General features: G+C 33.5%; 1 protein-coding gene across 5 annotated transcripts in view; it reads left to right on the top strand.

The window, feature by feature from the left end:
• The window catches only part of slif (cationic amino acid transporter slimfast), a 43,655-nt gene extending 31,797 nt beyond the window's left edge, over nt 1-11,858 (top strand). For all 5 annotated transcript variants that reach the window (XM_014236110.3, XM_014236109.3, XM_036370805.2 and 2 more), the window contains exons 2-6: nt 3,218-3,643; nt 3,738-3,998; nt 4,058-4,344; nt 4,583-4,820; nt 5,268-11,858. In XM_014236110.3, the coding sequence (XP_014091585.2) occupies nt 3,289-3,643; nt 3,738-3,998; nt 4,058-4,344; nt 4,583-4,820; nt 5,268-5,935 (1,809 nt within the window). In that variant the 5' untranslated portion in view covers nt 3,218-3,288 and the 3' untranslated portion in view covers nt 5,936-11,858. The remainder of the gene's footprint in view (nt 1-3,217; nt 3,644-3,737; nt 3,999-4,057; nt 4,345-4,582; nt 4,821-5,267) is intronic.
• The last annotated feature ends 259 nt before the right edge of the window (nt 11,859-12,117 follow it).

Below are 12,117 nucleotides of genomic sequence, written 5' to 3'. Positions count from 1 at the left end.
ACAAAAGAAAGTGTTCAAAATTTTAAATTGATATCTCAAAAACTAAGTTCGCGTATATACAAACGGAGATAGAGACTGACAAATGGTTATGGCTAAACCCACTCAGCTCGTCACATTGATCATATATATACTTTGTAGGATCTCCGACGTTTCTTTCTGTGTGGTAGTCTCTCAATTGGTCAGTCTACTTTATGGAACTACGATATGTCTAGTCTCAAGATACTTTATATTGGCCATTTCATTAGGGTTGTGAGATTTATTTCTATTGAAAGTCTATATCTTTAAAAACCTCATCCGTTACTTACAATAAAACTTTTATAGTATTTCAAAATATTTTCACATTTTCAAGGACAAATTAGAGTAATTATAATCAATGTTTTCCTGATTTTGATGAATTTTATTTTAATCTATATTAGTCTTGTTCAGAATATATTTTGAAAAGATAATATAAATTCCTACAAATTCAATGATATCACTCAGCGTGCGGAGTTTAGTTAATTTAACCATGCCCGTGTCTGTCTGTCCGTCTGCCTGTATACCTTCCCTTAGAAGATATCGATTTAAAATTTTGCACCCATCCTTTTCTCACCAAGAAGCTGCTTATTTGTTGGACTTTTTCATTTGAGGATATATATTCATGGGTTATTGTTTAAGTCAACGGTGAAATTCCCGAAGAAATTATTCAGATCGAGCGACTATAACATATAGCTACCATACAAACCGATCAATCACAGTTCTTGTAAGGAATCTTTTGTATTTGTGAAGGGTATTATAGCTTCGGTTCAACCGAAGAAAACATTTTTTTTGTTTTACTGTAATTTTCTTATACACATTTATTTTTGTAACTAAATTGTAAAAGTCAATAACAAGGCGATAATTTCCGGGGTTTACCCTCCACGAAAGCTAAAGGCTGGGGTTATTGTGTGATTTTCAATTAAAAAGTGGAGAATTCGCATTTAATTTGTCAATTTTTTTTGTGTCAAAAATGCATAGTATAAATAACTTCTTAAAGAAAACCGGATCCACTTCAGAAAACCTGTGCGCTTGAATACTGAAGTACTTTGCATGATTATCGTGTAAAAACGTACTGGGTCAATAATTTATTGAGATATTGTAAAACTTTGCCAATACACAAACGAAGCTAAATGCAATTAAAATAATTTTATTTGTTATTATCTTTCTTGTATTTGCACATTTATTATACACTTATTATACATATATAACGCTATAAATCTATATATGTATGACAAGAGCACATATTTATCTACGTACATATGGACAACCGTCTGTACGTGTGTTTGTGACCTTTAGTTACGCGTTTTTCTTCAGAAACGGTAAAAGTTGTTTAAACACACCGTACATATACATACGTACATAAATTATAAAATATTTTAACAGACATTAGTACAACACTTGCCCATATGTGTTGATTTATAAGGCCTAAGTAGGCTTTTTAACATAATATATTTTACTTTGTTGTTCACATTCCGATTAATAAGACGCAAGAAATGCTTCTATTTTTGAACGCACCTGAGTGGAAAGAGTCACGAACAATTGATTTCGATGTCAACTCTGTAAATCAATTAAACAATCACTTAGCACTTCATAGTATAACTTGTCGCTTACCAGTTATCAACGCAGCGAGTTGTAAATGTTCCAATAAAAATGTACAAGTATGAAGGTTAGATAACGGCTTAAGGGTTTCCACTAAAGAAATAATTCCATTAAAATCTGGTTGAAATTCCCCCCCTGAGTCAAAAGAGCTCTGTTTTCTATAGATCGTGTGATCCAAGAACCTATTTAGTTCAAATTACATTCTGTTTTTCATTTTTCTATTTTCGATAAAGATAAACTGAAACAAAGTTGGTTTAGTACTCTGTTCCATGAGTACGTACAACCGAGTTTTTAATGAACCGAGGTTCAGCAATGAATATGCTACCCAAGGTCTCCGTTGTTCTAAATAAACTTGCTGTAAGCTATTAAACTTGTTGATAAAGGAAAGGCAGTTGGAGAGCCTTACACACTAATCTATTGGACACAATTTCAAAAAAAAATAGATTCGAACTTACTTATATCCCCATCCGGAGAAAGCCGAATACTACTAATACCTAATAATTAAATAATAGTTGGATTACTTTGGTTATGCTCAATAGATTTGATAATTCTCTGTCCACCCTTGCTCATAATATATATGTACAAGTATATACGAGTATATCTCGCCGAATTGACGAATTATTGATGTTATACGATAAATGTAGGCATCTACAGCTTTTAAGATCTTAAAAGTTTTTTATGGCAGAAATTAGAACTGCAGTTTTTCATTGACTACGAAAACGAGCTTCCGCAAATGATCCGTTTTTAAATATTGTCTATAGAGTAATCACATTTTCGTCTTAAATGCATTGCGCATATGCTACGTGTTCTACTGGTAGTATGCACATCTAGCTGATCTGTCATTCAGAGGTCTCTCCATCACTATTAAATTTTTTATTCCCTAACTGTTCTTCTTATTTATTGATTCAAAGATCAAAAAAAAAATTTTTTGAGAACAAAATAAGTTATCTAGTGATTTCCCAATAACACTAGGGGAAATACCGTCCATCTACTTCTATAACGGCTTTTTTGAAAACAAACGTCAAGTAGATTTCGGAGTTGCTTGTTGTAAGACCGCAACTAAAACATCTCTGATGCTCTTTGTTAATTCAATATCCGTTAGGCGAACGCGAAATTGGTCGGTTGAAGCCATAAAATAGAGGTATAAGATCGGATATACTAAATTACCGTATATATTTCAGAATGTAAATTTTTGCATTGTTCGATAATATCTGCTCTATCATTCCTGTGTAGTAGTCTAATTTGAGCCGAACAGGAAAGTCAGTTCCATTTAATGCATGAAACTAATCCTGAATGTGGTGCGTTCGAAAGATACTTCAATAAAGTATAACATTTTAACACTGGGTATATGTCAATAGCACAGACATTGTGATCGCTAAAGCTCTTAAAATAATTACACTAAATTATCTTTTTGATAAGGCTTGGATTTGATAACATGTTGCCATTGACAGAAGTGGTCTGAATTAGTTACCCTAATTGTCTAGTACCAAATTTGCAGACTAAATGATTAAACGTATAATTTTTCATTATATATCATTCTAGAAACTATACAGAGAGATATGTACATATATGTAATTAAAATGTTTATTCACTTTTTTGACAGCAACCATACCTAGAATAGAGAATACCGATATCATCGAGATCAAATAGGAGAGACCGCTTTTGTTTCTAAAAATGTCGAAATTTTGGGCCGCCTTAACCCGCCGAAAAACGGACGATGTCGTGGAAAACGAATCACAATTAGCACGTGTACTCAATCTCTTCGATCTTACTGCACTCGGTGTAGGCAGTACGCTCGGTCTAGGCGTATACGTACTCGCCGGTTCAGTCGCTTATAATATCGCCGGTCCAGCCGTCACCATATCATTTCTCATCGCTGCGCTTGCATCCGCTTTTGCCGGCATATGTTATGCTGAATTTGCAGCTCGTGTGCCAAAAGCTGGCTCTGCATACGTTTACAGTTATGTAACAATTGGAGAATTCGTAGCATTCACTATCGGTTGGAATCTGATATTGGAATATGTGATCGGTATGTGGACATGTTTATACTTATTCATTTAGCTCAATGATGTATGCTTAAACATTGGGTTTATTCTACAACCATATATTTCCTTTCTGAATAGGCACCGCCAGTGTAGCTCGCGGTCTGAGCGGCTACTTTGACGCGCTCATCGATAATAACATGTCGAAGAAGTTGACGGAGGCCATACCTATGAATGTGGATTTCTTAGCGAAGTATCCGGATTTCTTAGCCATGGGCGTAATTTTGCTGCTGGCGGCATTACTTGCCTTTGGTGTGAAAGAGTCTAGTTTCTTGAATAATATTTTCACGGCTGTAAATCTAATCACAATTGCTATAGTATTAGTAGCTGGTGCTATAAATGGTAAGTACATTATAAATCGTTGAAAGCCGCATATGTAACTTTCTTTTTTTTATTTCTAGCTAACCCTTCTAACTGGAGCATACCAAAAGATCAGATACCCGAGACTGACAATAATAGATTCGGCAGTGGCGGTTTTATGCCATTTGGTATTACCGGTGTTATGGCCGGGGCAGCGAAATGTTTTTATGGTTTTGTAGGCTTTGATTGCATAGCCACAACTGGAGAGGAGGCAATTAATCCAAAGCGAAATATTCCACTCGCGATCGTTATTTCGTTGATTATCATATTCTTGTCTTACTTCGGCATTTCGACGGTACTTACTATGATGGTGCCTTATTTTGAACTGGTGAGTTTAAAATCTCTGAGAACACCGATAGCAATAGGCTATAAATGTATATTAATCTCTCAATATCTACTTTGAATATGTTTTCCTCACCGTATGTCAAAATATTTTTAGACAATTCACCAAACGTCTATAGAGCGTTGAAAAGTGTCTTCTATTCGCACATTAAAGTTTTTGTTTAATTATACTCCACTTATGTTATTCACTTCTCAATTCATTCTAATTTTTCATTTTCTTCTAGGATAAAGATGCACCATTCCCGAAGGCTTTTGATGACATTGGTTGGTCCGCTATTAAATGGATTGTTACAATTGGCGCAGTCTTTGCCTTGACCACAAGTTTGTTGGGTGCTATGTTTCCATTGCCACGTGTTCTTTATGCCATGGGCAACGACGGAATTCTCTACAAATCATTTTCGAAAGTACATAACTACACCCAAACACCATTGCTGGCAACAATTATAGCGGGAATTTTTGCAGGTAAGCATTAATAAAAAGTTTGGAAACACTGAAATAGAATTAAAATAAGAATTCGACAATTATTACAATAATCAATTGCGGAAAAGTTATGACCTAGTTTCGGTACCGTTATGATTTTCTTTCTGGGAGACTTAAACGCACTTTTTAAGGTTAATAAACTCCTTGGTGGATAAACTTGCGTTTGTTCCGGAAGGCGAAAACTTTATTAATGTGTTTTTGTATTCTAGATAGATATTGAAAAACCAAATATCGAAATATTAATTATATTTATATTTTGCTGATATACTGATACCTTAATTGCTGATATGATCTTGGATTTTGGTAGAAGGATTAAGTTTGAAGGCACAGCTTCAATATTTATTGAGGTCCTCTAGGTTTTTATGCCACAGCGACTATATATGTATTAGAAATGCTTAATAATGCTTCATATATGATTATTTCATCTAGGAGTTATGGCACTTATTTTCGATCTGGACCAGCTGATCGACATGATGTCCATTGGTACACTACTGGCTTACACAATCGTAGCGATATGTGTACTCGTACTGCGCTATCAGGATGAAGATATGGATACGAAGACAATCTCCGTTAGTTGTCCCAAAGTTATACGTCAATTCTTCAATGGAAATTCTTATCGTGAACCAAATTTATTTACATCACGTATTACAAAAATAGCCGTCGTAGTATTTGCGATAGTGTGCATCGTCTGGGATATAGTAGAGGCGCTTTTTGGCTTAACGTCGACAGAGGGTGCGGTGGCACTAGGTGTTATGGGTGTGCTGCTCATATTTATTGTGATTATAATTGGTATGCAACCGGTCTCGACAATTGAGTTAACTTTCAAAGTTCCACTTGTGCCGTTCATACCTTGCTTAAGTGTTTTCGTGAATGTTTATTTGATGTTCCAGCTGGATGTGAATACTTGGATACGTTTCCTTGTATGGGTTGCCATTGGCTTTGCCATTTACTTCAGCTACGGTCTGCGCAATTCTACACAGGTCACGAGGAATCGTAACCACGCCGAAGCAGCGATAAGAATGCAACATACAAATCAGGCATTTGAACCGGACTGGAAGGTGGAGAACGGTGGTAATGGGGTTGTGGAAAAGCAGTAGTAGTATTTTATTCAAAGTAAAACTTATATGAAATGTTTCCGTAAATATTAAGCATGGCTTAGAGAATCATGATGTGTTGGCAACCGTATTAATTAGATGAAATTGGAAATATCTAACATTGTCGACATTAAATGTAGATCTAAGCGTGGCGTAAAAACCATCCGATGGATGAAATAATAGTTCCAAATGTCTATACTGTTTCAGGTTGTTCAAGAAATTATAATTGTCCGCGCATTACTATTTCTTAGAGTAAAAATGACAATAACTGTTTCGGATATAGAAAATTTCTTGTATGCCATTCCAACTTTTAAACTAAAAATACTATTTTTTTTATACTATTTTTGTAAACTTTTGTACAAATAATTTATTCTATTTTACTTTATTTGTATTTCCCTTTTCTGTATTTCTTGCCTTTCTTCTAAATTTTACAACAGTACTCAAATTTGAGAAAAAATCATAATAGTTTGCTAAATAAGAAATGTACATAAGTTCGAGAGAGATGAATAGATTGCGCATAAAAACTAAACGTTTGCCATTATTGTCTGGTATTTGAGCTGCACTTTTTTCGTGCACACTGTGTTAAATGTTTTAATAATTTAAAGAAGAAATTTACATAGTAAATTGTATAAAAAGTACGCTAATTTTTTTTAATTTCATAATGCTCAAGTATCCGATTTGATTAACTCCTGCCACAAGCAATTACGTTGTTTTTATGTGCCCATTCCATTGTGCTATCATTACTTTCTTTTTGTTTACCTTTTTGTTGTTAGCTAATACTTTTTTTAAACAATTTTAATAGAATTTATAGTTCTTCTGACAATTTGTGATATTGTAAAAATACAGTATATACCTAGGTAATTTAAATGTTTGTTTTTAATTACCTGTCACAACAAACATTTTCGTAAATAAGTTAAGCGATTTATTGCTGAAACTGTAATATGAGTAAATAAAAAAAAAAAAATATATTATATATAGAGGTAATTACAGTTTTAAATATGTATAAATTGTAATTATTTTCTAGTAGTTTTATTAGTTATAAATGTAAACAAATGTATGTATATATTGTATAATAAAATAGTAATTTGTAAAATAATCGGATAAATAATCACAAAAAAAATTTCCGCTCACATGTTGTGGAATACTAAATGAGCAGAAAATCTTAGGCATGACCGTGACTTCGACGCTCTACCGGACCAATAGCATATGATTTATTGATTGCTTTACCATGTTCACCATTAAATTTACCATAAAATTTGACATACATACATACATACATATCCTATCCAGCGACATTTTCGAAATTTTATACTATTTAATATGGTTTAACCTAATGCAATTAGATACACTACTCAAACTATAGTAAATAGCTGACAGTTTATCCGTTCCAAAAGTTCATATACGAGTATATATTCATCATAGTTTCCAATGTGGTTTCCAAAATGGTAAAAAAAAAAAGTTTAAGTTGAGGGCCAAGTTACAACCGATGTTTTAGAATAAAACGAAATGATCTTGCAATATTATTATTCTGTAAGACTGTGTAGTACGTAGTACTAGTATTTACTTATTTAGTTACAGTTTATATTGTAACGGATTTCTTGATAAATCGTCTACCTAAGAAAAAGTCCAAATTTAATGGCAATGCACATATCTTTATTTGTAATCCAAACAACTTGACACTTTACTACCCATTATCCGAATTCACAACTTCTTACTTATATCTTAATTGTTCTTTACACGGCAACACTCCAACTAGAACTGACTCTGCTGCACAATGCGTCAACCTTTATGTAGTAGATATTTAACAAAACATCGCTTGTCGAAAATTCTGGCAATGTATCGTCGATTCGATTTTTTTCTATCATCCGTGTTCGTCACAATGTCATTATTTGTAGGACATCGAAATTTCCCATTATTATCGTAATGTTTGTTAGGTATATTTTAAGAGCAATCCTTTGAAATTTGTCTCACCGCGACACACATTTCTCAACGATAGTTTTCATCTTGAGTAAATTCATTAAAAAAATTCACTATATCCAATACTTTCATTTACTTCAACCTTGAGGGTCACTCTGTTACTTTTGAACAATTTACATTCAAGAGATTCTTTAAACTTTATTTATTAAGTTGCTGAACGTGTGTCATATTGTCTCATTTGTTGGAACTAGGATCACTAATTAAAAATATAGTATCACTAATGCGTTTAATTATGTAAATTTCAAAGTGTAAAATTGATGCACATATTACAAAAAAAGTGTCCCTTATCTAAGAGAGAATGTTTGATTAAGTTCATGATCCTCTCTAGCGATTCGCCAGTAAAATGAAGCCTAAGAATTTAATGCTGTGTATTTATTCAATAGCTTTTAAATTTATTACAGTTGCAAATGTAAACATTTGTGAAAAACTCGATTAAAGAAGCTCTGGTCACATGTGAGATGCCTTCCGCGTAGTGGTCGAGGTTGTTTTCGTAAACGCTTAACCTTGTTGAGATCCATAAAACTTCAAAATCGGCCTTACTCGAAGATCTGCACTTATTTGCTAATTAATTGAACTCGTGAAAAGTGTTGTAAGGAGCCTAAATTCTGCGTTTCTTTTTAGCTTCTTCAATACTTTTGAATTCCCAATATTTGCACTAATATTTCGTAATTCCTTCCTTCTACTTCGCCTAGGTTGCTGGGTACAGCTACCGACTCTAATGAAAATAAATAGTTAATCCACCCTTATTTATTGATTTTTCGACGAGGAAAAACCCTACATATCGGTAAAAATTCGGTTAAAAAATCGGATATGTGAGCATTACCTTCATAAGTGAGGCAAAAAAATATAAATTGTATGGCTAAAGATTAATCAATTTACCGATAGAGGCAGGATGTTAGCAGAGCACTTCAAATTGGTCACTGAATGTGTGTGGGATACATAACATCGAACTAAATCCAATGTCTAATTATTTCGACATTTGCTTAAAGCGGAACTAGACATTTTAAAATATTGCTTACGAATAGTTCTCTCATGATACTAATCGCAGTAACCACGATAACGAATGTGAGGAAGTTATAATGCCTTCTACGAGTTTTATATCTACATAACCAGGGAGACTTGTAAGTTAGTATCTACTTTGGCTACGGTACTTAGTTCGAATTTATGAAATAGAAGGTAGATAAAGAAAATATACTTATTTTTAGATTTTGGGAATAGCAGAAACTTGAGACTTTCAGATTTCAGAAAAACATTTCTTATAAATAATGATATTAATCCCTACTATCTCTCTATTACATATAAAAGTTTTCTGCTGCTGTCGAGAATCAACTAACATAAGAGCGAGCTAGCTCGCTCTCGGCGGGGGGCGGACGTAGGCGAGCGAGCGAAGCGAGCGTCCCGAAGCGCAGCGGAGGGCGCCTAGTACTTTATAAAATAATATAACAGAAAGTATTGCCAAAAAAATTTCTCATCACATCAACGGCATCCTTACTATAATCTCTTTTTGAATTCGACATCGAACTAACTTTTCACTTATTAATACGTGGATAAACATGCTATGTATTCCCTTTTTTCTTTCAATGATGGTTCTGTAACAATAATAACATTTATTTAAGGGCTACGCAGGGCCAGACGTGTCTATGTTTATATAACATTTGAATATTCACGCTTATTAGGTTTAATCTCTAACACCAAATATCCTAAGTGAAGGACTAATTGTGAGCCAAAGAGTAAGTGTGGTAATAAAATTACGAACTTTGTCACATACTAACTACTTTTATTTAAAAGCCATTCCGACACATATAAAATGCGGTGACGTTTGCTTTAGAGAGGACTAGACAGCTTTGTTACATTATCAAAATAAAAAAAAGGAATTGTAAAGGACGAGAAGTGTTGATTTAAGTGAAAAAGAACTGAAGTGCGCAGAAAAAATTCTACTTTTCCAACAGAGGGGTGGATAGATAACTCCTACGGCATTCTGGGTCAGACTATACGATGGTTCGGCATCGATGCTAGGCATTAGCATGTGCATATGTGATATTTCCCACAGATTTATTTCCACTCAAAAGATGGCAATGTTGAAATTATTCAAACTAAGTAGGGAACGGTTCAAACCGAACCGCATAGTCTTATTATGAAACTAGGAGGAAGTCATTGACATTCGATTCATCTATATGAATTGGAGATTTTATTTTAACGTGACTAAAGCTAAACTCATTTTATAAAAATTATTTTAAATTAAGTGGTCCGAATATGTGAAAGCACTAGAGTTTCCTTGTCCGCATTATTTTGAAAGTTCGAAGCTGCAAAGTCTGCTCGAAAGAGCCACAATCTTTATTTGCAATCAAGTTTTTTAAAAAAGCGCCGTAGGGATGTTTACCGCTGATGACCCTTGCACTAATAGTCCAGTCATTATAATAAGTTCACCTCGGAATTCAGATACCCAGCTGTAAGTCTGTAAATACTTGTATATTGACACCCTAAAAGTTGTCTCAAAACCTACATATGGTAGGGTGTACGCAACTATTAAATTTCATGGTCAAAGGTCACAAAAATCGGTTTTTTGCGCTTTTTTTGTAAATATCTCATTTTCTATGGGTTTTTTGCTATTGGTATTTATTATCAATATTGTAGAATACAAAATTCTCTACAAATTTTGTTTAAACATTTTTTTCATACGGTGAACCGTTTTCGAGAGAGAGGGCTTAGAGCGCGCGGTCACAGCATCACTTCAGGTCAACCGGTGCCTCCGATCAAAAACGCGCCATATATAGTTGATGAACTATCGATAAATCAATGATTATAAATATTTGTCAATTTTTATTAACTATTATATTATATTTTATCATTTTCTTCATGCCTTAAATCTTTATCTATTCAATAATACTGATCACCGTTTCCTAAAATTAAAATATAATGAAGGGAAAAACTTAAATCTTACTATAATTATATTCCCATTAACACTAATGACATTTTAATTAGAAAAAAAATTAAGTGCATCTTCTTTAAAATCTGTAAATTTGTAAATAATAGGACAAGATATTGATTTACTCATCATTTTAATTGAGCGTACACTGTCTTACGAACAAGAAATTTTCTTTAAAAAAGTTGGGAAAGGCAATGTAAAAACGGAGATATACTCGACTAAAAGTTTTGATAATTATCCTCATTCCAAAATACATATTTTATTTCTGCACGCATTAAGTGGATGTGACACAACTTCTGCGCTTTTTAAAAAGGAAAAAAAAACATTTTTAAAAGTTTTTGAGAAACTGACCAATTTGGATGAACTAGCTGCAGCATTTGAGGAAGAAAATTGTTCGGCCCAGAGATTATTAGAGAGTGGAACTCAAACCTTATTGGCAGTCTATAATGCTCCGAAATCTGTGAAAAGTCACGATCATCTTCGTTATATGCATTACGTCAAGTCTACAAAACTTAATAAACCTGTGCAGCTTTCAAATATTCCACCAACAAGTGTTCAAACTTGGTTAGGGCATGATTTGGAACCCCAGGTATGGGGTAGGGCAATGCGAAACGATTTTCTGGAGCCTATCATGACAATTTCACTACCTGCTCCAGAACATTTGCTAAATACAATTTTCTGCAACTGCAAGAGTGGTTGTGGTTCGCGATGTGGATGCAGGAAAGCGGGCTTGCAATGCTCTTTAGCTTGTGGCCAATGTAATGGGCAAGCTTGTCTCAATGCTCTACCATATCAGAGCGACATTAACGAAGATGGAACTTTTGACCCCGAAATCATGGAAGAACTTGAAACAAATGTCGTTGAAGACGATAATGAAGACCAGTTTGAAATTTACCAGCAGCCGGAAGACGACGATGAAGAGGAAGAAGATGATTAAAATTATAAATTGTAGTTTTTGTACCCTTTATTCCATTTTTTTACTTTTAATAAAAATAAATGTATTGAATGATATTTTTTAATAAATTTTTTTATTTTTTTTTTATCATGTAAGAAGTTATTAATATTAATAAGGTTTAAATTCAAATATAATTCCTATATTTTCATTAACAATTCTGCAATTTCATGGGCAGGTAAGTGTTGTTAAATAAATTAATACTGAATAAAAAGTGGATAGGTTAGGAAAAAATGATAAAATATAATATAATAGTTAATAAAAATTGACAAATGTTTATAATCATTGATTTATCGATAGTTCATCAACTATATATGGCGCGTTTTTGAT

The sequence above is a fragment of the Bactrocera oleae genome, chromosome 6 (genome assembly GCF_042242935.1).
Source record: "Bactrocera oleae isolate idBacOlea1 chromosome 6, idBacOlea1, whole genome shotgun sequence".
NCBI classification, from domain to species: domain Eukaryota; kingdom Metazoa; phylum Arthropoda; class Insecta; order Diptera; family Tephritidae; genus Bactrocera; species Bactrocera oleae.
This window is presented reverse-complemented; position numbering and strand designations above follow the sequence as displayed.